The sequence below is a fragment of the Neolamprologus brichardi genome, chromosome 23 (genome assembly GCF_056152115.1).
Source record: "Neolamprologus brichardi isolate AB-2024 chromosome 23, ASM5615211v1, whole genome shotgun sequence".
Classification (NCBI taxonomy): domain Eukaryota; kingdom Metazoa; phylum Chordata; class Actinopteri; order Cichliformes; family Cichlidae; genus Neolamprologus; species Neolamprologus brichardi.
In genome coordinates this window covers 1,963,350-1,991,119 of record NC_142125.1, presented here as the reverse complement: position 1 = coordinate 1,991,119, position 27,770 = coordinate 1,963,350, and the positions used below count along the sequence as shown (strand labels likewise).

At 42.0% G+C, this 27,770-nt stretch overlaps 1 protein-coding gene across 2 annotated transcripts in view; it reads right to left on the bottom strand.

Annotated features, from left to right (window-relative positions):
- Positions 1 to 26,973, bottom strand: part of ttc39a (tetratricopeptide repeat domain 39A) — a 39,759-nt gene extending 12,786 nt beyond the window's left edge. The window contains exons 1-13 of one of the 2 annotated variants that reach the window (XM_087836419.1): positions 26,709 to 26,973; positions 25,473 to 25,523; positions 25,295 to 25,345; positions 24,968 to 25,021; positions 19,784 to 19,867; positions 13,924 to 14,028; positions 3,446 to 3,577; positions 2,879 to 2,919; positions 2,435 to 2,502; positions 2,280 to 2,344; positions 1,096 to 1,195; positions 805 to 870; positions 54 to 162 (exon numbers count right to left, since the gene is read on the bottom strand). In XM_087836419.1, the coding sequence (XP_087692545.1) occupies positions 54 to 162; positions 805 to 870; positions 1,096 to 1,195; positions 2,280 to 2,344; positions 2,435 to 2,502; positions 2,879 to 2,919; positions 3,446 to 3,577; positions 13,924 to 14,028; positions 19,784 to 19,867; positions 24,968 to 25,021; positions 25,295 to 25,345; positions 25,473 to 25,523; positions 26,709 to 26,761 (979 nt within the window). In that variant the 5' untranslated portion in view covers positions 26,762 to 26,973. The remainder of the gene's footprint in view (positions 1 to 53; positions 163 to 804; positions 871 to 1,095; positions 1,196 to 2,279; positions 2,345 to 2,434; positions 2,503 to 2,878; positions 2,920 to 3,445; positions 3,578 to 13,923; positions 14,029 to 19,783; positions 19,868 to 24,967; positions 25,022 to 25,294; positions 25,346 to 25,472; positions 25,524 to 26,708) is intronic. The other variant, XM_087836418.1, reaches the window with a different exon arrangement.
- Between the last annotated feature and the right edge of the window lie 797 nt (positions 26,974 to 27,770).

Genomic DNA, 27,770 nt, shown 5'->3' with positions numbered 1-27,770 from the left:
TTGCATCTTTTACTGTTAATTTGCAGATGCGCGTGTGTGGGTGTGTTGCTCACCTAGTATGAAGCTCATGAACGTGTGATAACAGAGGAGAAGCATGTTGCACAGGAAGGACCTGAATGTACTTTCTACTGAGCCCTCTTGAAGCTGCTGGAGACCAAACTCCTATATAAACACACACAGTTGTACACATTTTCTGAGTTTGCATTAAGTCTTCATTTGTGAAAGATCTATCAGCCAATTAGCATTAAAACCAGCACACAGAGAACACACTAAAGTAGTTATGGGAAAATCTTCTGTGTTTAGTCAGCGTGTTCTGGGGATAAAACAGCGTCTGCTTGTCTGCAACTTCTCTGACTCACAAACTGGCCTGTGTGCAAAACACGCAAGTACAAAATATAAGAAATGCAGTATTTGCATGTTCATAACCGGAAGATAAATCAGTCACGATGGTAATATTCAAAGGCCAGCTGAGGTGCTGATATGATGGCTTGATGTAGTTACAACTGGCGATCACAATTTAGAGAAACAGTCATTGCTCATTATTATCAAAGCAGCCATCATTTCATTGATGGTTGCAAGTTTCATTTCACATTTCCACGAAAAATAACACGACAAACTCATCTTAGTAGTAGCGTGGTAAGCTCAACCACAGATGCACGTACAGTTCTCGAAACACTTCTCAGTCTCTGATTCATAAAGAGGCATTTCAAACAGAGCGGACGGGTGTATCGGCTCTCAAAATATCTCCAACCAAAGCTGTTAGAGAGCGCCATGTCAGAAGTCTGACTTCTCAGAAACGCTTACCTTATTACCAGAGAAACCGACAAACTCCAGCAGCTTGAGTGTCCGAGTAGGCAGCATGGAAATCATCTGCAGGAAGCAAACAAGCAGTGGAAATGAAAAGGTCAGAAACACAATTACAGAACATTTCATTGTTATTACAGATGCTGAACAAATTATGTTGGATTTCTTGCAGCTATCGCCATGTTAGGCTGGAGCAGCTCTTAATTTATGCAGATCTTCTGCTCTTTTTTGTTAACCAAGCATCACAAAATTAAGTCAATCAATGAGGCACAAGTGCAAACTATTACTTACTAGATTAAAAGCTCCCACTCCCAGTTTCACGCCACCCTCAAAATGCCCATGGTTGTCACCATGAGTGTATCCGGAGGACTGCAGGACTGTGTGAAGCTCTCTGAGGGGGTTAAGATATAAGAAAATTAAGGGGAACTAGAAAAATTTGCATTTCCTGTGAAAATGCTGTGTGGATGCCTTAATGCTGAAGATGTCTGCTGAAAAAAGCTGAAAAAGTTGCAAAAAATTGTATGGCGGTGCAGAAACTGAAAATTCTGCTGAAAACAGGTGAAGAAGCAGAAATGTTTGCTGAAAAGTGGTGAAAAAAAAAGTTGCCCTGAGCAGGATTCGAACCTGGCCCTTCTGGTCTCAAGGCGGCTACTCATCTGAGAGACTGACAATTCTGCAGAAATGAGCAGAAGCGGCTGAGAATTGTGCTGATAAGAGGTGAAAAGGCTGAAAACTTTGCAGAAGAGGTGAATCAGCAGAATTTCTGCTGAAAAGAGTTTTTTCTGAAAACAGCTGAGATTTGTGCTAATAAGAGGTGAAAAGGCTGAAATTTTTGCAGAAGAGATGAATAAGCAGAATTTGCGCTGAAAAGAGGTGAAAATTCTGAAAATTCTGCTGAAAAGAGGTTTTTGCTGAAAACAGCTGAAAAAGCTGGGATTTGTGCTGAAAAGTGGTGAAAAAACTGAAAATTCTGCTGAAAAGGGGTGAAAAAGCAAAGAAAATTTGTGTTGAAAGAGTTAAAAAAAATTTTATCTGTTAACTGAAAGAAATGTTGCCATAAGCAGGATTTGAACCCGGGCCTCCCAGTCTGAGAACGGATGCTCATCTCACTGAGCTAAAACACAGGTCAACCCGGCAAGGAAAATCAGTGACGCCACTGATAATGTGGCAGAAATGGGCAAAAAATATTGCAAAAAAAAATTCAATATCTCAAAAAGTATAGAAGTTATGAGCACCAAAAGTCATAGCAGGAAAGAGCAGAATTTTTTAAAGTTTTAATAGCGAAAATCGGATAAAAACTGAGGGAGTAGTTAAGTGCCAAAAAACGTACGGAAGCAACTAGAATATAGTGGAATAAAGAATAAGGCATAAGCTTTGAGGCATCCACACAATAAGCTGCGATGATGTCCTGATGGAAGAATAAAAGGTCTTCCAGGAAACAGGGATGGAAACATGGATATCCTGGAGATACTCACTTGTAAGTCTGGTAGCTGTTCCTCACTTTGATTCCTCCTTTGATGAAACTGATCATGTTTTCATCCTGAGCACGAATGAGTTTAAAAACACAAAACAGAAAATGAGTGACGGTGGCAAACACATCAGTAGCACTCGCTGCTGTAAGCCTCCTGACCTGAAGGAAGGTGAGCGCTGCCCTCTGGAGGAGACACTCGGCGTAACAAACTTCAGCGTGGAGCTCCTCTGAAGTGAAATCGATTGTACCAGTTATTGCCAAACAAACACTCCCAAGGACACACGGGCTCCAGCATAATGACCACACACACACATGCACATGCAGAGGTACATGCAGAGGCACATGCAGAGGCACTACTTTAACGTGGAGCAAACACTGAAACATTTAAACACTTACAAAGTCTAAACATTTTAATTATTTAGAATAATTTAATGATCATCTAATAACTTTATGCTAAAGTTATTAAAACCTCAACGATTAAACTGGACTAAAAGAAATACAAGCAGGTTTCTGACTCGAGCATATTCTCAGACTAACATCTGCTTCCTTGGTTTGTCTTTGGGAATGACACACAGACTCATTTGTAAGCATGACTGTACCGACCTTCTGTGAAGTTTTTTGAAAAGGAAGACTTCTTGCGTTGCCTGATGGAGAAACACAAAACGACATCACCCAATATTCTAATCAGTTTAAAACACACACACAATCCTACCTAATGTCGCATTTCCCGTCCTATCATGTTTCCTTTCAGATACGTGACTCAGCCTTATTCATCTAAACACAGCACACTGAGACGCTGCACGATGAGGTTGCTAAAAGAAAAAGGGCTGAGTGTGCGGTAAGTTTCCTGTGAGCACAGAAACTGCAGCTCTGACATCAGATTGGCCGAAATAAACGTGTGTTTATAAGATGACTAATCACATGTGGTGCCCTAAGAAAAGCCTCTGCGATGGATTCTCACAGAGGCTTCAGTAATATTGTTTTTACTGAGCGGGAAGAGTCTCAGGATGTTACTACAGAAACTAGAGCTCATTAAGCTGTTCAATTTTAGGTTGAGACAAAATAAACTTCCGCAGCTGACCTCGCTAAAGAGGAACTAACAAAATAAAGAGACCCTGTCATTGTTAGTCAGCTGGTTATTATTTTATCAGCTAACTGACAAAGTCTCACCTCTGGCAGATAGCCTGTGCCTCCTTCATGGTGTTGCCTGCAACTAGGATGTGTTGAGGATCGAAGGTCATCATGGCCTGCATTTCTAGAATGGTGGCGTAGGTCAGAGCGTGGTACATGCTGTCTTTGTTTCTGTAAAACAAACAAACAGAAAAACAATTTTTTTCTGTTGCAATGCACAGGACGAAAAATATTAAATATTGTTTTACAATCTTTTACAGAACAACACATTAACATTTAGTTGCTTTAGATTTAGAATAATAAAACTCGACATCCTGGTTACATAAAGATTAAATAAAAAATATTTCTCATTTTGCAAAAACTTTTTTTAAATGATTGAGGACATAAAATGTTAATAAGCAGTCATCTGACAGAACAACAGTGTCGCCACTAAATGATGAATAACTGCTGACAAGAGACGGGAGACACTGAACACAGCGTCTGTTGGCTTTCACAGTGACGAGGACACCCAAGTACTTGGAGTGTGGACCACGTGCACTTTCCCCACATAAATACCAAAATACTTGTTCAACTTGTTAATAAAGCTTCCTGGTCCTGATCTAAACAGTTAAACAGCTACTAATTAATCAAAACAAGTTAAAGATATACAACATATGTTTGTGCTATTAATAAGGAGTCCTACTGAAGTTATAGCGGACGGTTTAAACAGCCGTATGTATCCTGTGATCAACACATTTTCAAGCATGTCTGTTTGCATATATTACGTGACATAAAGTCAGAGGTGTGCAGGCAGGAATGCTGTCAGGCCGCATGGCCAACATCTCGCCAGATTAACTCATGTGACCAGCCTCGGGGATGTTACTCTGACCTCAGACCAGCTCACAATAAACAGATTTTTCACCCCATGAAAACTAGGCCAGCAAATAATAATCATGCTATATCTATATATGTGCACACAAACTGGAAATAAAAAGGGTTGTGAGGCAAACGGAGATAAATGTGACATCATCCATGTGACTTTTTGCCTGTCATGAAAGAAAACTGCAGAATTAAGAAGAGACTTTTGTAAATTAACTAACTACAAACCTTCAACTGTTTGCTGAAATGAATTCAATCAGCTTTAACTCAGTAAACAAACACCAAACAAGCTCAGTAGCAACATGGAAACAGAGAAGGCGGAGGCGCAGACTGAGAAGCAGGGAGATTTGCCTGGGTTACGTTTCCATGGCGTCGGGCTCGTTTATGTGAGACAGCAAGTGAAACTCAGGCTGGGAAAACTTTTAAGATGGAATGTGATTTAAATTTAGTCACACGGCTGCAAAATATCTGTCAGATCTCAGTGACGAAAAGGTCGTAGCACCTCTGATAGCGGTAAAGCTGGGTCTCCAACATACTTTCACCACGTAGTTTCATAATGAAAGGGAGGAGCTGCTTTGAGATTCCCACAAACACGTGTGCACCGACACACACCTTGCATTCAGTTGAAGGCGATGGAAGCAGCAATGGTAGTTCTGATGAAATCCAAACATTTTCAGTAATTTCTGTGCAGAAATTTGTGGACATTTGCCACAGATCCTAAAATAACTCCTTGTCTGAATTAACCCTGATAGTTTAACCCAAAGAAGACAACAGTACAGGCTACAGAGAAACAACAGCGCAGGTGTATCGAACAGCATCCATGTAAACGTCTGCATGCGCCCTCTCAAAATGAAAAAACACTTGACTGGTTACCATGTGGAGCCATTACTCACGTTTCTATATTTTGCAAGGAAAATAGAAAAATATTTCTCTGTTCTTTTCAAGGACACACCACAGGCCACCTGAGCTATTCATTTCCATATATGGAAATACAGTATATAGGACAAAAACAGAGCTTGAGCAATTCTAACGAGTTTGAAAGTCAGTATTTGGTATGACCGACATCCTTCACCACATGCTGAACTCTCTTAGGTAGCTGTAATTTCTTAAAGTAATATTCAGGAATAGTTCTTCAGCTCTTCTTTGGATGTTGGCTGTTTTTGTGTTGTTCTCTGTCAAGATGATCCCAGACTGTGATGTTGAAGTCCGGGCTCTGAGGAGTGTGGTTGGGCGACTGGACGAATATATCGACAATAGGCTGAGCCCATTGTCGATGGTTTTTACAAGGGCGATTTATTTATTTATTTGCCCATGAGTACGTTTGCTAATAATGATGGAGCTAATAGAAGCAGCCGACATTAAAAAATAAATAATAGCGCTGTTTTAACAGCACCCTCTTTCATCTGCAAGCAAATGCCCCCTCCTCAGAGAGCGCCCAAGTGCTTGTTGATGCAGCTGCAGACGCTGGTGATAGCCTAGCATACTCAGCCGGATGGTGGACACGTGCATGCTCATGCAAGTTAGTGGTGTTTTGGTACTTTACTTGCACTATACGTCTGCACAAGCATTTACATCAGGTTTACCTCTGTCATCTGGCTTAAAGAAATCCAAAATTGGTGACTTTATATTTTTTTAGTGCTGTCAGCGTTAACGCGCCGTCATCTTGACTAATGCCATTAACAATAAACCCATCTGGAGCACAGACGGAGTCAAAATTCCTGAAAAGTGTGTGTCAACGCATTTTGGGTAGTTTGTCCAAAGTTTGTTCATTCTGTGCTCCAGGTGGGCATCAAAAATCGCGTTAATCGTGACGACCGCGTTAACGCCGCAGCCCTGATTTTGGGGGGAAATTAGTTTGTCCATGCTTTGACTTCTTTTTTTTCTTTTTTTTGCCTGTCCTGTTTGGCTCTTTTGCATCAGAATTATTGTCTAAAGGTGAAGAAAGATGCCCAACGGATTTACTTTACCAAATTGACCATCCCAGCCTTGCCGTAATTGTCTATTTGATTCACCTTTTATTGATTATTTTATTTTTTATTTTCACTTGCTAGATACGGGACAGACTTGAATGAGGAAAAGAAAAAGGAGAAAGGAAGAGGGAAAAAAAACAGCGGAGAAGAGGGACGGGGATAAAGGGCAAAAAACAAAAACAACAAAATAAGCAGACAAAAAAATACATCTATCAATCACCTGGATCACCTGTTGAGAAAGAAAAAAGAGAAAACAAGCAGAAGAAAAAAAGAGCAACATAATAAACAACATCACGATGATATATGTGAATATCACAGTAAATACTAAATATTAAACATTATTGTGCAGCACGTAAGATCGACAGCACAGTGTGCTTTGAGTTAGGAGCCAAAAAGGGTGTAGTTTGTGTGTGTGAACATCCGTGTGCACACCTGTGAGCATGAACGCGCTTGTTTTTAAAAGGTTCCTACATGTTAGAGTTCCTATCTGTTAGAGGGTGTGGGGGGGCCACAGCCCCGTCCTCCAGGGCATGAAGCAGGTATGGAGGAGATCAAGACTCCAGACATCCAGAGGCCCCAGAACACGAGAGACCAAGGAAGACCAACGGAGGGGCAGCTGCGCCACTATCCCAGAAAGAGCTGACGAGAGTCCCAGATGAGGGGTCACTCAGCAGCCGCGGAGCAGAAGCCAGGGGGGGGGTTGCAGTGACGTGCCCGTGAGCTCCGCCGGCAGCCAGGTGTGCCAGAGTGACCGAGCCCCAGGCCGAGAGGCCGAGGGCACCCCACCTCCGAAGTGCTTGGACTTCTGTATTGTAAACGTGCTAATCAGTCTGTGCATGATTACATTGCTCCGCCCATCAAAAAGCCTGCTCATGCGTGAATATATCGCCCATCGTCGATTATTGGACTGATGATTGCCGGTTGGAAAATTTTTGCATGTCGCCCAACCCTACTGGGGAGGCCCATCCATGACTTTCTAGATGGTGGCTCAAAATCCGATGGCAGTTGTCTGTGTTGGTAATTCTCTCAGAGGTGAGATACCCAACATGAGTGGCTGAAATGTTGCCCCAAACCATGAAAGAGCCTCCACCAAGTTTTACAGGTAGGTGTAGACACTCAGTACTGTCCCTCTCTCCTGATCTCCTCTGTACAAACCAAAGACGTCACACTTTGATTCATCGGTCTGTATGACCTGTTGCCATTAATTTTCCATCCAGTTTTTAAAAAAAGGATTTTCTCCTTGTTTCCTTCCTCAAGGTTGGCTTCTTGAAGGCCATCATTCCACTGAGACCATTTGTATTGATGCTGAAGGGCCAGATGGATCTGAAAGTCACGTCCTTTTTCATCTGCAGTAGAGTGTTTATGCCTGCCACTTCTTTTATCATCCTCCACTTGTCCACTTTCCTCAAACTTTAGCTAATAGCCATTTGGTAATCCCCCTTTTGTTCCAAAAATATTATTTTCTGCCTGTCAAACTTTGTTATCTTTGGCATTTTTAATAGATTTGACTAAACAAATGGGAATAAATTATGTATTTTTTATGAGAAGCTTCTAGCAACAAAGTGCCTGAAGATATAACTCAAAGTTAGTTCTTTGCTAAGTTGTCTGACATGTGTAGACACAACACTGGTTCATTGGTTGCCTTGAATGATTCATAGGTCTGAAACAAAAAAGAAAACATTTCTCTGAAAGGGCCCCGGTGTAAGGATTGGACTGAAAAGGAGTGAAAACGCTGCCAAGTCCTTCGTAATACCCCGAGAACTATTGCTCAAGACCACAAAATGAAAAGAAAGGCTGGCTCATTGGAAACGAATGCAAAGAAATGAGGCTTGACTCAAGGATTCTGACTTCTAATCATAAACTACAAAACATGAGGAGGTCCTGTGACCTGAATCCCAGCTAAACTACAACACAGCATCTAAAATTAAAGGAATAAACAAATCAGTGATGCACTAAGATTTTCAGGACAATCGGATGCTTGAATATCTCCACAGACCTGCAATAAGTTAACCAGCTACACGATGTACTTCTGCTACTCCTCAGCTGCTGTGGTTTGTTTGGCTTAGTGTCTAGCCTCTTCCTCTTCTGCTTCATCTCGTCCTCCAGCTGTCAGTCCACTTATGGTTTTATGTTTTTATCTGGATCCACTGCTTTTATACCAGTTTATTTATCACTGCTTTCATTGACTGTTCCACTGCCTCCTGATATGACGCACATTTTCAGTAATTTGACATGTAGTTTGCGGTTTTTCTATCACCTTTAATGGCCATTGTATTTCTCGTAAAGTAAATCAAGTTTCCAGTTTTACAACGGCTTTCAGTTAATGAGTGAAGCATAAATCTACTGTCTCCTGTGTTGAGCTGTCCACCTGCACAAACAGTGCTTAAACCAAGTATTGGTCCATGCTTGCTAACAGCGCACTAGTTCCATGTGTCCGTAATAACCGACCCCGTCATAAATAACTGCGGAGGAGGACTTTAACGCACGAGTCTCGCTCAAGACCAAAGTTATCCAAAAGATTCAGGGTGATTGACGATATCCTGTCATTAAGTCTGACGTCACTAGCCGTGTCTGGGCCTAAACTCCGCTGCAGGTCCATATATCAAACGATCACTGTGGCATTACTGAGAGTTGAAAAACTGTCTAAAGTCTTTCATCTTTAATAAAATGATCAGCGTTCTGCTCTACCAGGTGTAACAATTGAGTTTAACATCCAGGCATCCATGAAAACGGAATTTATGACATTTAACGGAGTTAGAAGTTAGCAGGAAGTTAGCTCGCTAGCTTCTATCTAAATACAATATAGCATGTCCTGACTGCGGGGTTTTGGAAACAAATTAAAACGTACAGCTCTGTTATCACTTCCAACATGAATGAAGACAGAAAACTAAACAGCAGTGACGTTTGTAGGGTTACTGAAGTTTGGCTAGCTGGTATATAATGATGTGCTACGTGACCGCTAGCGACACAGCTATGTTAGCATAATATAAACAAGCTAACTTTTTTTCCACTGGATAAAAGTTAACGTGAGTGTTCTCGGTGGTCAGGAACAAATGTAATCGCATGGCAGGATGCTGTAAAAGGACCAAACTTCAGCCAGGAGAACAACTGAGATAATCCATCCACAATACGAGGTTAGTCATTCATATACTGCTGCATGGGCTGGGCTGTAGTTACATCCTAAGGTTTTAAAAACTGAGCTTAAATAAATGATTAGAGGTAATAAAAGCCGAGGGAGGTCAACAGTGATCACTGACTGTTTTAGGAGCTTTTTGAGATTAAATAGAAGAAAATACAAAACATTAAACATGTTAACAACACAAAAGCTTATTAAACGCAGACTACTTTAGGCCCGGAAGTAGGATTCGTCATGTCATCACTTAACGACCGGATTGTGACAGTGACTGTAAGCCACTGACTAAAGTCTCTACAAACACAATATTGTTCCACAGTCAGATTTCCAATTAATATGCACTTTGTATAAACAAGGTCTTGCTCCCAATGCATCCTGGGACAACCTCCAAGTACCTGTGACCATAAACACGAACGTAGGGGTAAATGTAGCAGACACAAGATTGACTAAATAGAAACTGTGTCCACATATGTGTGTGTCCTTGCCCCACATGGTCGCGTCAGACTACAGCTAACAGGTGGAGGAAAACAAAGCAAATCCTGCCTGCAAGCAAAGGTGTGAGATCTAAAAGTCTGAAACTAATGCTAACGTCAGACACAGAGCTGCTCTATGAGGCCTCAAAGTTCAAGGCCGAGCAAGTGGAAGATTCCCAGGCTCTACAACACATGATAACTCCAGAAAACATCCCCGCTGATGTGTCCAGATGCATCCATCCATCCATTCATCTTCATCTGCTTTATCCGGGGCCGGGTCGCGGGGGCAGCAGCCTAAGCAAAGAGGCCCAGACCTCCCTCTCCCCAGCCACCTCCTCCAGCTTATCCGGGGGAACACCAAGGCGTTCCCAGGCCAGCCGAGAGATATAATCTCTCCAGCGTGTCCTGGGTCTGCCCCGGGGCCTCCTCCCGGTGGGACATGCCTGGAACACCTCACCCAGGAGGCGCCCAGGGGGCATCCTTGTCAGATGCCCGAACCACCTCAGCTGGCTCCTTTCGATGTGGAGCAGCAGCGGCTCTACTCTGAGCCCCTCCCGGATGGCCGAACTTCTCACCCTATCTCTAAGGGAGAGGCCAGCCACCCTTCGGAGGAAGCTCATTTCTGCCGCTTGTATCTGCGATCTCGTCCTTTCGGTCACTACCCACAGCTCGTGGCCATAGGTGAGGGTAGGGACGTAGATCGACTGGTAAATTGAGAGCTTCGTCCAGATGCATTAAAATGATATACAGCTTGCTGAAAGCCCAACAGCTGTCATTTCCTCTCATAAAAGCTTTTTCTGAGGAGAAAATGAGGTTGTGGGTGTTATTGGGTTGTGTACAAAGCAAACAAAATTTAAAAAATCAGTTTAATTGCAGTTCTGCATTTAAATGGAGTAGAGCCGGCTGCACAGGGAGAAACCTTTGAGGCAGAAATCAGGACACCAACAGGAGTGTGAGGTTTTAGATTTATCCACATCGTCAGCACGGTTAGAATATTTCCCAAATCCAAGTTTAAGTAACAAACACCAGGAAAGACAGATAAAAAAATAATAATGTAAAAAACAAAGAGTGTGAGTTCATTCACTCTTAATCAGAGATGGGCAGTAACGCGTTACAGTAACGCGTTACTGTAATCCGATTACTTTTTTCAAGTAACGAGTAAAGTAAGGGATTACTATTGCAAAATTAGATTACCGTTACTTTCCCGTAGGAACGCTGCGTTACTGTGTTACTAAAACCGTGATTTTTTGCAAGAATGTCTCATGACAGTGACTTAAGCGAGTGCGACGTTCGTGACAACAGCTGTGTGCAGATCAACAATGGATCATATATCGAGAAGCGTGGAAGTACTGACCTTACTTTGAGTTTGATTCCATAAAAAGTGACAAAAACATTAGTGTCCGTTGTGCGTGGGAAGAAAACTTCTTTTTACAGCGAAAAAACCCCTAAACTTCCGAACAAGCACCGAGTAGCTACGACGTAATGGGAAACTCACAGAGAAACTCGCGGATTCTTCCACTGACCGCTGCACACCTGCACCAGGGTAAACCTCCGCCTACCCCACTCCTGCTTTACAGGTGAAAATAGAGCAACAGGACCGCTAGTCTTTGACTTTATTTATTTTCTGCTGTGTTTTACTTGCATCTATTTGAAAGACTGAGTGTAAACACAAAATATTTTATTTTATGTGCTGGAATGTGCAGAAAATAGGTTTAAATGTTAAACTAATTTCTTCAAGTCAGAGAATGTTGCATATAATTAAATGTTTGCTTGATGCATAAAGTTAAAAGATTAAAACTAATAAAACAAGTTTTAAAAAGAGACTTTTCCATTTGATTACATTTTGTATGATGATTATGCAGAAAAAGTAGAATTGGGCTGAAAGCTATCGCTTTATCACCTATTCAGGTTGTAAATCGTGTTTTTAAACAGTAACTAAGTAACTAAGTAACTAAGTAATTAATTACTTTTGAAAATAAGTAATCAGTAAAGTAACGGGATTACTTTTTGGGGGAAGTAATCAGTAATTTGTTACTGATTACGTCTCTCAGCAACAACACCACACACCGGTTTACTGGTTTAGTCAGGGCTAAAAGGAAGCTATTGTTTGATGCTACTGGAAAGAAGAAACTGGGCTGAGGAGCGGCCCACAGTCCCAGAGGACGGATACAAGCAGCGGCACGATAAAGGTGCTGATAACACGCCGTGGACACAGAGTAACACGATGACTCGGTGTTGGACTACAAACCTGGAGGTAGCGTTTCTACGTGCTGTGTTATGTTAATGTAACTTAAAGCAGCACATGGTTCATATAACCTGTTCATGTAAACACAACAGAAACAGCAATTACAGTTTATTGGCTTTAATGTATCTTGTCTATTAAGACTTTGACACCTTATTTCTTACATCTATTATAGTTTTAATTCTCTATTTTATCGTATTTAACTTTAGATTCAATTTACTTGCCCACTGTGGGTCATTGTGCCCACTGTGGGTCATTGCAATGCAGTGTTTGTCCTGCACTTAACGAAGAACCGACTTTAACTGCAGTACGATGGTTCCAGCTGTCACTGATTCAGGACTCAAAAACATCATCTTACACACTTTATTTTCCAAGCATGTTATGGCTCTGGCAGAGCCTGCTGTGATTTGTCCCAGTTGCTGTGTCATGTTGTCTCTCCAGCTTCAGGTGCCGCACTTTTGTACAGCCAACTCTTCTCAGCAACTGGGTCAGAGCACAGAGGACAGCTCCAGACTCAGGCAGCATGTCTGGTTTTATATGCTGTGGCTGCTGAATGTGGGACCTCTGTGGTGCTTTGGCCTTTTTAACTTATTATTTTTACCTGATCAACTTCAGAGTTTTATTATGTTTCTCTTTTGATGGTGATTGTGGTCTGTATGTCTCTTTTAGTTAAACTGTTCGAAGAAACCTTCGCTTTATTTGCCTCCTTGTCAGTCTGCCCCAGGACAGCTGTGGCTACAACTGTAGCTTGCCTGCCAGTGTGTGAATGGGTGGATGAATGGGTGGATGACTGGGTGTGTAAAGCGCTTTGGGGTCCCTAGGGAGGACTAGTAAGAGCGCTATACAAATACAGGCCATTTACCATTTACAGGCCATTTGTCTCCTTTTTCAAACCCGACACTTTTTGTTGTTTCCCCACATAATTGGACCTTCATGGAAACATCACAACACATTAAAAAGCTCCTTCTAATTGTGCAGCCATCTTCAAAGGCTGAATAGTGAATTTATCTTCAATACCTAAGTGTCCTCTTAATTAGAGAAACTGCACTGATCCTGCCACTGGTAAGAATTTAAAGCAGTGAGTGCTCTGAATGCTCAAAACAAATAAAGCACAGCTTCTTAATTCTTAAACTTTTATTAGACATTTAATTAAATCTAATTCATTTAAAGACGGCTTCAGATTTTATCGTGAAAAACCTAACAGTAATCATGGCAGCATGTAATCAATTAAAAAGTGATCATCATCAGAACATTTTCAGAAAACTGTGAGAAGGGTGACAAAGCTAAAAGCTCCAGGTTGTGACACGTCCACAGTGAGAGACACAAACTACTAACAGAGACCTGCAACATTAGGGGACGACTGTCTGAAAGTCCTCCAAGTCACCAAAGATCCAAGAAAAACATTCAAGGAACTGCAGCAAATAGAAGAGCGGCGAGGTGATATCACCGCAGATCTAAAAAGCTATTAGGAATCCTCTGAATGATGCCTTAACTCACATTTATGACCTTTATATCTTTTGATAAGAGTTCTCGGACGCTCATGAAAAAACATGGTCAAAGTTTCAAATAATGAGGCAAAAGCTCAGATTTTGGACTGCTGTCCATCTGAACAGAAGCTCCGCCCACCTGCTGGTCAAACCTTCTGTTTGAGAGGGGGAGCCAATCAGCAGACAGTTGTCTTAAGGGAAGAGGAACTAAAACTAAACTTGTTTCAGATAGAGGCCCAATATCAGATAAATAAGAATTATTTTGAGTCGTGAAAGTTACTGAGAACACTCGAAAGGTCAAAGCCCGGCGAGAACAGCACCCGTAGCAGGTCGTTACGCAGGTGGTGCTCCTACCTGCATCTGAGCCGCGCCTGCGCCTCCTCAAAGTCGTTTCTGAGGAACAGATCCAGGGCGGCCATACAGTCCTCGAGAGCCAGCGTCAGGTCTGACCGCGAGCAGCTGCAGAAACAAAACAAACATGTTGAAAATACATCATCGTCCAAACACAAGGATGTAGCTGTGATCAAAGTGTACACAAAACAAGCCTGTGTCATATAAGGCAACCCTAAAAGTGTTTGTGTCTTTAACTGGGCCCCGAGTATAAAAACACAATCTAAAAAACTCATTTTGTCCTGAATCTTAACATATTCATACGTTATTAAATTCTCTGCACTCCTGCCAGACAGAAACCAGAAGATGAACACAGAGTGAGCCAGACGAGCAAACCGGCTGGAGGGAGTGCTTGTGGCGGGGCGTGGCCTGCGGTGCCGTGCAGAGGAGGTGGACGCACCTGCACGGCACCGCAGGCCACGCCCCGCCACAGTGCTCTTTGCTGTTACTGCTGCTGCTATTTGCATTACAGACATAATCGTACATTTAGACAAGAACAAGCTCCGGGAGCAGTTTCTGAATCTTTTATTAAAGATAAAGAACAGATGCGCTTGGTGGCTTAAAAAAGATCACGTCACCTTGTATTCATCACACGACCCACATGAGGGTCACATGACGGGCGTGTGTACGACCTGGAGTCGTCCATCTTTGATTTGACCTGCTGTAGCCATGAAACTTTAAACGTATGTTCAGCGTTGGGAAGGTTACTTTTAAAATGTATTCCATTACAGATTACAGAATACAGATTGCATGCCCCAAAATGTATTCTGTAACGTATTCCGTTACGTTACTCAATGAGAGTAACGTATTCTGAATACTTTGGGTTACTTAATATATTATCATGCTGTTTACAACTACATGAATGTACTATTGCTGTGATTTATTACTGTTACTGAAGGTCCGCGGCTCCGAACCGTAGTAAAGGGACCTCTGGCTAATACGGTGGGTTCTGTGTCGGCTCGTAGCTGAAAACTAGCTTTACTTTGTTGTCTGGGTCAACTTTGCTAGCAGAGACAGAGAGAGGCGTTGAAAGGCTGCTCCAACGAAACTTATTGTTTTCGGAGGAAAACACGAACACGGTGTACAGTCGAGTCTTAATAGCTTACTTACAGCTGGGCTCGTCAGGCTCTCTTCTTGGCTGCAGTGGTTATTATTATATTTACATGCTTCCAGCTCCCGTTTCTGCTCGATGACAGCTCGTACTTTTCCTTTTTCTCCCTCCCTCGCTCACAGACACATAACGGGTATGGCAGTCCATTCTCCCTGCAGCACGGACTACACTGCCCATGATGCTACATTCTTTAGAGCTATACCTGTAGCATTCTGCCTATTAGCTTAGCACAACAACAACAACAAGGTCTCTCTCACCCAGGAAACACGCAGAGAGAGAGCGTCACCCTGTAACCATGGCAACCGTAACGCTGCCGCCTGGAACAACAGAACGTAGCTGTCAAACAAAACCCAAACAGTCCTGACCCGCCACAATATGAAACAGGGAAGTACCGCCGTGTAATCCATTTATTTCAACAAAGTAACTGTATTCTAAATACCACCTTTTTAAACGGTAACTGTAACGGAATACAGTTACTCATATTTTGTATTTTAAATATGTAACGGCGGTACATGTATTCCGTTACTCCCCAACACTGCGTATGTTTCACTTGTTAAACTCGGGGAGAAAACAGCAGCCAGAATGTGAAAAACTCATTAATGACGGGCAGATTAAACAGAGAGAAGCTAAGCTGATGGAAATTCTAGAATAGGAGTTAAGTTACAGTAATGCGCCAAAACGCTGATTCATTAACTTTGGATTGTTGCTTGTTTGCTGTGTAATTACTTTTTATTACATTTACTGGATTTTGGACTAAAGGACGTCAATCTCTGCCATGAAATACACACTATTGACTATTGATATTATTATTATTATTATTATTATTATTATTATTATTATTATTACTATTAACTATTGATTTTTTTTTACATTAAGTATTAGCTAATTAGCTTAATGTAATGAACCTTAAGGCCACTTTATGCCGATCACACATACACACAAGTATAACAGATTTTATTTCTCTTACATCTCTTCATCGGCTTGCTATGAAATATTTAATTTCATTTAAAATCCTTTTCCATACATAAGCTTCTACGCGTACAACAGGATGTAAAACATTCAGCCATCAGGTTTGTCTCAGGAAACCATCCCGACTTTTTAATATTAGCCTTAAAACGTTCTTTTTTGATAGAGCTTACAGTTAAAGATGGATCAGGTGAGCCTTAGTTATGCTTCTATAACCTGTACCAGGACCCCCCCCCCCCCCCCCCCTTACTATGTATCTACAAAGGGTTACATGGTTGTTTCCAAAGAATTTAAAGTCCATCATTCTGCAGTGAGAAGAATCATCCCGAGAGGAAACCCCCCGAGCAAATTCACCCCCAAGGTCAAAGAAACTGCAAAGACACCCAAGAGCTACATTAGCATGTTAAATGTCATGACAGTACGATTAGAAAACGACTCAACAAGTGTGACTTGTTTGGAAGGGTTTCCAGGAGAAAGCATCTTCTGTCTAAAAACAAATTATGACAGAACTTGTGGAACGATGCTCTCAGATTCGCCCCAAAATGCAGACGTTTCACCAAAACGCACCCACAGCACATGGGTGGAGGGGAGAGGATTGGGGCTTGTTTTGCAGCCACGGGACCCCGGCACCTTGAGTAAAATCTAAAAACGCTTGAATAAAAAATTATTCAAGAGTCAAATGTGAAGTCAACTGTCTGAGAGCTAAAGCTTGGTCAAAACAGAGTCAAACAGACAGAGATCCCGAGCAGAGCAGCAAATCTGCAACAGAATCCAGGTGCTGCACTGGGCCAAAGTCCAGACGTCACCCTCATTAAAATGCTGCGGTGGGAGTTTAGGAGAATGCATGCAAAGCTCACGATGAGAGAGGCTGATACATTTAGACAGGAAATGATGCTATAAGCATTTCTACAAGTTGGGGTGTTCTTAGATAAATAAATAAATCACAACCTGGTCTGAACAAGATTTTTTTTTATTATATCCTGATACGTACAAACTTCAAATTGAAAGAGGGTGTACTCCATTTTTACGACACTAGAAGCCACTATTGCGTGACATGACCTCGCTGTCTACCGTATTTTGTGCTTTGTCTTGATTGTGGTTTCTTGTGTCTTTCTGTGGTCTTGATTCCCCTCTCGGCCCCACCCAGTCTGGACAGATGGCTGCCCTCCCAGCGGGTTTTTATGTAGGAAAAGGCGAGTTTCTTTCTTGGATTACTGGCTTTTTCTCTATAACACCGTTAGCTCTTTACCTTACAACATAACGTCCCTGAGGGCAACTATCATTCCCACTTAAGTGCAGGAACACACTGTCAGTATTACCCGTTCAGCCCATGTCAGCATTAGACAGCTGCAGAGGAATAAAAGAGTCTGAGGAAACGCAGCTACAGCTAACGTGTCTAACACATTCCTGCCCATTAGAAACACAAAGAAGCCATAAACTCACTTCATACATACACATACCACCAGCAGCACGAGAGAAAGAAGCACACATACTGCTGCAGCTCTGCTAATGACATGCGGGTGACTGCTGTGTTCACCATATGACCGGCAGGCAGCTGAGCCCTGCTAACAGAAACAGCTCCTCTCACTGGTGCACATACTGGTCCGTCTGTGTAAAACTCAGGTGACTTTAAGAAATGCTCTTTGTTGTCAGCAACAATACACACACACACACACACACACACACACACACACACACACACACACACACACTGACGAAATAATGCAACCGAAGCTATAAACAGCATTATATAAACATTAGCAATTAGCATACAATGATTAACTTATTTTACCATTGGCTATTTTCTAATTGAGTGTCCACAGATGATACTTTAATATGAAGATCAATAATAAAATCCAAGAGCAGCACATTGTGCGCACATTTATGTTGTTAATCCTGCAGAGTCACATGTCTTCCACCAGTGGCCACTGAGTGAATCCAACCAGTCCAACCAGAGCTGTTGGTACAGTCCATACCGGTTTTCTGTGCGAGTAAAGGTGCAGCGACTACAGAGTATTCAACCCCGTAAGCCACAGAGTCAATATTCTCACCTGCAAAAATCCCCAGATGTAGGCAGGAACCGATGAAAACACTGAAACACAATAAACCTGCAGCTCACTAATCCAGAGTGAAGACTGAAAACTCAAATACTGACAGAGTGCTTCTGCATTAAAGAGAGAATAACACACATATTACACTGAAACAGTGACGCTGACTGTACTTAACCTGCAAGAAGTGCAGCATTCATTTTAGTCACAGTAATACCCTGTGACCTCTCGGTCAAAGTCCCACCTTTAAAATATAACTAGGGCCCAGTTCAGAGTTTAAACGACAGAATTAAGAGATGCTAATACATACTTACACCAAATGTACAGCTTAGCCAAACATTTATTGTAACCTTACCCTAAATCTTTACTCGAGGCATGTTTAGTTATTATTTTAGATTTTAGAAAGTTGCTTTATATTGTAAAGTAAAGACACTACAATACAATAGAAAACCCAACAATTAGACCGTCCCCTATGAGCAAGCACTTGGTGACAGTAGGATGGAAAAAACTCCAGCACTTCCAGGTTGAGGGAGGAGGGGGGGCATCTGCCACGACCGGTCAGAAGGGTGAGGGGGAAGAGAGGAGAAAAAGGGAGAGCATAGGGAGACGGGACAAAACACTGACTATAGAAAATTTAATAGCATCCAGAAATGGAAAGATACAAGCATCACGGGATGCAGCCTGAGCCGATTGCAGCATAACTACAGGGATGGTTCAGAGTCACCTGATCCAGCCCCAACTATAAGCCAGAGTAACAAAGGAAGTTTTAAACTTAAACTTAAACTAGTGGAGTCAAATTACCTGTTAGACTCAGACCACAATGATACTGAGGTAGATAAGGAATCATTAAAAACTGCAGTGTGTCAGCAGTGTGTCAGCAGTATTAAACAGACGCCTTACGCAGCAGGTTTGTGTGCATGTTACATAAAAGAGGGCTGATTTTAATAATAAACCACATTTTTGGTGTTACTGGATTCCTGTTGTTCAGATTTTTTAGATAAAGGCTGAAAGCTGTGTCTGCAAAGCTGAGGACAGCAAAGCATCAGTGGATATATCGTTTCCTTATAGGTGGAAACCGACTCAACTGGTAGCGGCTGACTGGAAAACGAGATTTTGGCACCTTAAACGCAATCTGAGAAGAAGAACAATAAAGGAAATGGACTGTGTGAAGGAAAGAAAAGGCAGAAAGAGGAGAGTGTGCGAGGTTCAGGCTGTGCATGCCACGCATCGTCCAAATAATTGAATTAGGTTCAAGTCAGCAAGTCTCAAATTCTGCGTTGATTTCTCCAGAGAGCAAATTACACAATGATGATCATTATCAGGCAGACACACACACACACACACACACACTCACACACCACTGCATGTGCTGATGCAAACCAATAAGTGCACACAACCACGCACACACCCTTTCCTGGAGTGACAAAGCATTAGTTTTATCAACTGTGTGTCAGAGAGCTTTCAGCACATCGGACAGGCTGGTATAACATGTTCAAAGGCCTTGTTACGGCAGCCGGGAAACAAAAGAAGCGAGCAGCTCCGACGATAAATCGAGCGAGTTTGTCCACATGCCTGAGAGACAGGAGTGGAAAACACAAACATCACACGAGAATGGAAACACGGCAGGAAAAGTGACATTCGCAGAGCATCTCGCACTCTCACGACTGAACGAGAAACACGTCACATGAGCGCATCTTACCCGTTCGACAGAGTCTCTTCCTCCTCTGACATTTTCATCTGGCAAAGTGTGTGTGTGTGTCCGGAAGAGACGCAGAGAAAGCGACTAAAGTAAGAGAAAGAAAATAGCAGAAGTGGCTGTGAGCCCGGGGCCTTTCCAGCAGTGCAGTGCGATGTTGTGCGTCTCTTTCTGTAGCAGGAACAGCAGAAGGTTAGGCAGAGAGCGAGCGTGAGAGAGAGAGGTAGGGATGAATGAATGAGAGAGAAAACGAGGGAGGAACGAGAGGCAGGACGCAACAGCAGCCCTTAATGAGACTGGGATGACTATCACACACGGAGAGAAAGCCTGGCCCACCTCGTCCGATCATCACCCTCATGCTCCACACTGCAGTCTCTGCTCTGATTGGTTAATGCAAAATCAGGAGCATGGCTGAAATGCCCACTTTCACAGTCAGGGGATTTTTCTGTGCAGTGAGGACACTTCCACAAACTAAACCCTGGAGGAGCAATGTGCTAAAAGCAGAAGTGTTCATAGTCACGAAGCCAAACGCTTTCCGCCACTGTAGGTGGGAAAGAAATGTGGCGTTCTGAGGCGCAGCTGGTCAGGGCTGCTGCAGAGGCTGCTCACTGCAGCGGGCGCACAGTCCAGAAATAGACGTCGATGCAGCGCAGCGGCTCCAAAATGTAGACGCACGAGAAATCATGTGAAATCGTGAATGGAGAACGGGAGCAGTGCCAGGACTTGCAGCTGTATATCACTGCGAACAGCCCATTGCCAGTCATCCATTAGATGTGAGTGAGTGTGAATGGGCGAGAGAGGGCCATAAACACGTCGGCTGTGGCGTCTCGACCCGCATCTTTAATAAGCAGTTAAAACTACTAAACAAGCAGCAGTAATCAGAGCTGTCAGGCTTTTGTTTACATTAAAGTCGAGGAGTTTAATCCCAGTTAGCTGTGCAGATTTACTTTCTTTTGTCTTAAATACTGAAACTACAAACAAGTCTGTGTCATAACATGATACTTCACCACTGCATACTCTCTTTGGACCACTTTTGTTAAGCACCGCCTCCTTTTTCTTTCATCCCACTGGCTGTGAAGCCGTGCCCAGATGATGCATTCACTAGTCGGCCACCGTGACCTTTGTGTAGTGTTTCCTGCATAATCGTGGGTGTTGTTCCCAGAGGAATCATGGGTAAACGGTGGGTTCGCCGTGACCACGCTTGAGCAAATATACTCGATGAGTTTTCACCTGTGGCGCTGCACGCGAAGCCGAGGCTGACAGTCTGTCAGTTTTTAATCTGCAACAGTGTGTTTGCTCTGAAACATCAAGATGCTAAATACATCATGTTTACTGTCACATTAGAAATGATGCAAAAGCAGCAAAATCTCACATCTGACTGGCTAAACCAAGGAGCAGTACTTCTACACTCAAGGTTTATTAAAGTAAATGTATTTTTAGTGAAACTGTTTTATTAGACAGCTAAGCGTACATGCCACACGATCATATAAACATATGCTAATTTGCTGTTTTTGTTTCCCTTCAAAGGTCTTACGGCACAAACACAGCATGTTTATGAAGCCACATCTTTGCCCATTAATAAACCTTTAGAAGTTAAACTTAAATTTAATAATCGAAATTTTAATCATATACGTAATAATTTAAATATGAATGTTGCAAAAACTTATTTTTACTCAATGATCATCTCTCATATGGACTATTGTTTGACGTCCTGGTCACTTGCTTGTCCAACAACATTTAAAACTATTGAAAACATTTATAAAAGAAGTTTAAAACTACTTGACAAAAAACCGACTTCCCACCACCACTGTCATGTGTTAAAAAAACATAAATTACTGAACTTCAATAACTTAGTGAAACTTAAAAGAGTGTGTTTAATATATAAAGTCTTACACTCCCTTGCTCCACCACCACTAAAGCAGTTCATTAGGCATAAAGAAAGCTCAGACAGGACCACTCGAGCTACAATCCGAGGAGACTTGTTTATACCCCACAGACGGACAGCATTTGGGCAGAACGTCCTCTCTGTCCAGGGTGGCCATCTGTGGAACAGTCTTCCTCAACCCATTAGAGAATGCTCTACATTCAATTTGTTTAAGGCAAAGGTTAAAAACTAGTTATGGACAAATCAAGTGTGTGATCATGTATGAGTTGTATAGTTTTAATGTTTTATTTGGGAACAGAATGGTGTGTATGTGTAAGTTTGGTGATGGAGTCTTTATTATGAATGAATGATGAATTTTTATGAATTATTATGTCTATTTTTTATGCTTAAGGACAACAGATGGAAATTAGCCCTTGGCTATAATCTGGTATGTTTACATTCATGTAATTTTTTTTTTTACATATATGTTCATTAACATGCACTGTCCTAAATAAATAAATAAACCACCACTCAGCCTGCTGTTATATATAAATTGCTTCCTTCCCAGAGGTGGAATGTAAAATACCCATAGCACCTATGTTTACGTACATGATTATCATTTTTATATTTAAATACTCTTTTTCCTGGTCCCAGGTTTTTAATGAGATGTAATAGAAATAGTCCTGATTCCTGGTTATTACTACAAACATATTTCTACTACTAACTGGTTTTGCCTCAAAGGCGTAACTGTTCCCACATATTTAGCCCAGTTTCTGGCCCGTTATTATCCAGTTACATACACTTCAGTGTGTTTAGTCATAGCGCTTTTCTAGTCCCTAAGGACCCCAAAGCGCTTTACACAACCAGTCATCCACACATTCACACACTGGTGATGGCAGCTACATTGTAGCCACAGCCACCCTGGCTGTGGCTACAATGTAGCTACATTATCTGCTACCAGTATAACCACTGGTAGCAGATAATGTATTAATTAGTTCAGTAATTAAGTGTTACTAACTTGCTATTGCCATGCTCATGTTTCCACTAAAATACCCCACTATTACCATGTTATTACCGAGTTTAATAGAAAGGGCTACCAGGTTAAATAAAGTATTCTTCTGAAAGATTTTCCACTGATGATTTACTGAATTACTGACAAAACAAATGTGATATAAAAATTCATCTGATACATCTGCATCAGTTTGTTCCTCAACGCTGGCGGAAAATACTGAGCGTTCAGATACTATAACAGCCACACATATTATTCCTCTCTTCAAAGTTTAACTGTGAACTTTAAAGCAACCGAGCTCCACAAAGATCAAGAGACGGCATAAAGCTTACACTCATGTGACCACGCTAAGGGCTTCGTACATATTACTGTTTTTGCTCCCATGAAAGCACAATGGCGAGGACAAAGCCCTCTCAGTGTCCGGCGCAGAAACAAGAGGAGAAAAAACATCTATCTTTATAGAGAGTAGTAAAAAGAAAAGCTTAATTGTTGCTTTCATCTCTCGTGTTTGCTGTGAGGAGATCAGAGGGTCATAGGTTTAAATTGAAGATAATTAGATTCTCATTGGCCTCCTCATGGTGCAAAAACACTCCTGCACACTGCCCAACTTGCAAAAACACATTCGTTTACAAAGTTTTGGTTTTTCACTTTGATCAGGCAAACAGGTCATGACATATTTAGCAGGTAGTGGGTTCCTACTGGCAGTGTTGGGAAGGTTACTTTTAAAATGTATTCCATTACAGATTACAGATTACATGCCCCAAAATGTATTCTGTAACGTATTCCGTTACGTTACTCAATGAGAGTAACGTATTCTGAATACTTTGGATTACTTAATATATTATCATGCTGTTTACAACTACATGAATGTACTATTGCTGTGATTTATTACTGTTACTGAAGGTCCGCGGCTCCGAACCGTAGTAAAGGGACCTCTGGCTAATACGGTGGGTTCTGTGTCGGCTCGTAGCTGAAAACTAGCTTTACTTTGTTGTCTGGGTCAACTTTGCTAGCGAGTGACAGAGAGAGGCGTTGAAAGGCTGCTCCAACAGAACTTATTGTTTTTGGAGGAAAACACGAACACGGTGTACAGTCGAGTCTTAATAGCTTACTTACAACTGGGCTCGTCAGGCTCTCTTCTTGGCTGCAGTGGTTATTATTATATTTACATGCTTCCAGCTCCCGTTTTTGCTCGATGACAGCTCGTACTTTTCCTTTCTCTCCCTCCCTCGCTCACAGACACATAACGGGTATGGCAGTCCATTCTCCCTGCAGCACGGACTACACTGCCCATGATGCTACATTCTTTAGAGCTATACCTGTAGCATTCTGCCTATTAGCTTAGCACAACAACAACAAAAAGGCCTCTCTCACCCAGGAAACACGCAGAGAGAGAGTCACTCTGTAACCATGGCAACCGTAACGCTGCCTGGAACAACAGAACGTAGCTGTCAAACAAAACCCAAACAGTCCTGACCCGCCACAATATGAAACAGGGAAGTACCGCCGTGTAATCCATTTATTTCAACAAAGTAACTGTATTCTAAATACCACCTTTTTAAACGGTAACTGTAACGGAATACAGTTACTCATATTTTGTATTTTAAATACGTAACGGCGGTACATGTATTCCGTTACTCCCCGACACTGCCTATTGGCCACATCTATGCACCTGTCACATGACTGAGGAGTCCAGGCTGTCGCACACGGATGTGAATTTCAGTTCACATCGATGTGCGGTGTCTCCGGGGTTTTTGAGGACCCGGTTTGCCAGAATCTAAGATTTCAGAGCCCACGGACATGTGATATAAAACAAATTAGAAGCAAATCAAATGTTTAAAGCTTTTACATCCAAACAAATGTTGATTTATCAGCACATCTTAACACGTCTTCAATTAAAAACAGCAGATGTTCACTGAAATAAAACCTTTTAAAAAATATTTAGAAAACTAAAACTAGCTGCCAGTATTTTATAAATATCTAAAAACGTCCTCTCACTTATTTACGTGCTTCTGATCTTATCAGACAGACACACATTTCTTCTCCAGGCTCTGAACGCTCATCATAGTTTGAATAAGCAATGATTTCATGGTCACACTCAGGCATAACTAAAGTGCAGAGAGATGATGTTATTCTCAGGTTCCCTCTGTCTGAATTATTGATATCACAAGCAGCAGGAGAAGCTGCCCGTGAACTCCTGACGACTTTGTCACCTCAACACGTGCATCTTTGTGTCTCGATGGAACCAAACATTTCTGTAATCTAAGCCTCGGTTTTCGTGTATGATCTGAGAGAGCTCACAGGCCAGTCTTACCCATTCGATGGATCTGTTGACTCCAGACCATCTTTGTCGTCCGGTATCTGTAACCTGAAACACGGGAACAGAATCGGGGCTGTTTTAGAGAAAGGAGAGCAATCTCCAGGGATGAAAACCAGCTGAAAGACAAGCTGTTGTTGGAGGAACACGATCGTGAGAGAGAGAAATATGGACACCGATATACGGGGACACTCCCAGGCCACAATGACTCGCTGATTTCTACAGATATGAACTTGATGACTTTCAGGGAAACCTGTGTGAGACTGGGCTGATGTGGGAGCAAACAGTTTGTTAAATTACATTTGTGAACTTAAAGAAACTTACTTGAAGTCTGTGATGATGGAGTCCAGCTCGGGACTGTTTACATCTGACAACCTGAGATGAGAAATGCAGATGAGTCGAACTTATTGTTATGCTGTAATCAGAGCCACGATTAGCAGCGGCTTTATGTTTTCTTTGTTCCTCACAGTACAAAAACATGACGTGCGCAGTGTCACCGTACCGGCTCGGGGAGTCCGGGCTGTCAGGTACGTCTTGTGGATTCATTCCATCCCTGTGAACAGGTCAAAGGTCAGCTTGGGAAAAAACCCCACAAGACTGAATCTCATTAAGGTAAGAGGATGTTAGCTGGGAACGTCTGAGGAAAGAAGGGCTGTAGCAAGAACGTGAATTCTAACTTTTGAAATGCTCGATACTATTCCAGCACATGACCGAGTATTTTCTTCTTGTCAGCGTCCCAGCACGTTTCAAATTCATAATGAGAATTGTTAAATAAAACTGACACCATCAACATTCAAATATATATAAAATATATGTAAATAATGTGGAATGCATTCTGATTTACCTACACTTTACATACAGCCTGAAGTAGGCTGCTAATCAATATAAACATCATACAATCAACAGATGTCCTGTAAAAACTAAAGTTGTTTGTTTTGGAGTGAAATCGCTAAAATCGTCTGTTCTAGTTAGAACTTTATTTACACATGAATGTGTAACAAAACACAAGAGAGACCCAAGCTGAGTGTTGGGCCCCTTCAGAACATCACAAACTACATGATGATGGATCATATCAGTGGCTAAACACACGTAAGTGTTACATTATTAGACTTTTCTCCCTTTTTGAAACAAAAAAGTATCAGATCCACTTCCCTCTTTGAGCCTCAAACAGCTGTAAAGTACCTGCAATGATCAGGTCAAAGGGAAAGGCAGCTTGAAACCTTGCAAGTATTATAATGGGACAGTGGATAATAAACATTCAGTATGAGTTATTTCAGGGAAAATAAGCCAAACATGGGGCAGTAACATAAAACTGCCTGTTAAATCTGACTTTCACTAACAGTAAAAAGCTCGCGTGGTCCTGACTGACACATCATGGTTGACTAACAGGACAAAGACTGACACTTATAATAATAACAGAGAAGGAACACGACACCAAACATCTGCGGAGGTTTCTTCCGCCTCTTTATTAACTACAGAGACTCAAACACACACCGGTGGTTTGCGTGGTTTATTAAAGGGTCCTGGAAATCTCGTGTTCACAGGCTCCAGTGTGCGCTAAACAATCTCAGCGCGATGACACGATAACCTCAGGCCAGCGCAGTCACGTGATGCCTTTGGTTTAAAAAAAAAAGTGCGATTAAATCCCAGCAGCCGGCCTGACTTTGGAGACAGACAAGCACGGACACGGCCAACCAAGACGCGCCGTGATCTCCGGGAGCTTTTTTCTTCCACTCACCTTTTGCTGTCCTGTTTCTTCACGCTTCGCTTCCAGCTGTTCATAAAACTCATTCCACAGCGCGGGAGGACCAGCAGCGACCGGAGAGGTTTCCACAGCGGCTCACACTCACGTCACACGGGAGCAAGTGGGAAGGGAAAGCGGCTGCTGCGGCTGCTGCTGCGCGTCTTCCTCCTTCCTGACGTGGAAAGGTGCGCTGCTGCTCATCAACGCAATAATGACTTTTATTTAAATGCAGAGGAATGCAGCCGCTCGCCCCGCGGTCCTAAAGCCGTCCGTGTTAGGACGACGCTACAAACAAGGAAGTAAACACAGGCGAAAATAATATTCATAAATATGATCTTAAATGCCCAAAATACTAACAGATATATATTCTTACAAAAATATATATTTAAGCAAATAATGTTTATTATTTTTTATTATTAAAATAACTTTGTTTAACAATAGATAAATGTTACAAAGATTTTCTATAAAATTACAGAATTGCTTTGTATAATTTTTTAAATTACCTAATTTATTTATTTTTATTTATTTGCCCAGCGTATTTACAGAAATACTTGAAAGGTGTCAAAAACGTAAACACAGGTTTTTCATGAATACTAAAGGTGCTTATGACACTATAATTGTCTTTATAATACATTTACATCTAAATAAAAAAGAAATATCGTGATACTATAGTTAAATACTATAAACGAAATATATGCCCTTGTATTCAGAAATGAGGACATCAGAGGGACATCAGGTTGGGCGGTCTGGAGACTAAATCAGTGAGGCTGAGATTATTTTGGATATGAGTAGAGGATAAATCATGGATATATTGGGAAAGGAAGGTGATTATGGAACTGGCAAGCAGGAGGGAAAGAGGGAGATCCCAGAGAAGATTTGTGGATGTAGAAGGATGGAATGCAGAGGTGACAGAGGATGCTAGGGATAGGATGAGATGGAGACCAATGATCTGCTGTGGTCATCTCAAAAAGTAGCAGCCAAAAACACGAGACACTGAGGCGCACAGGAGGCAACAACAAGGCAACTTCCAAGAAGGGAATGGTGTTGCAGGTGGAC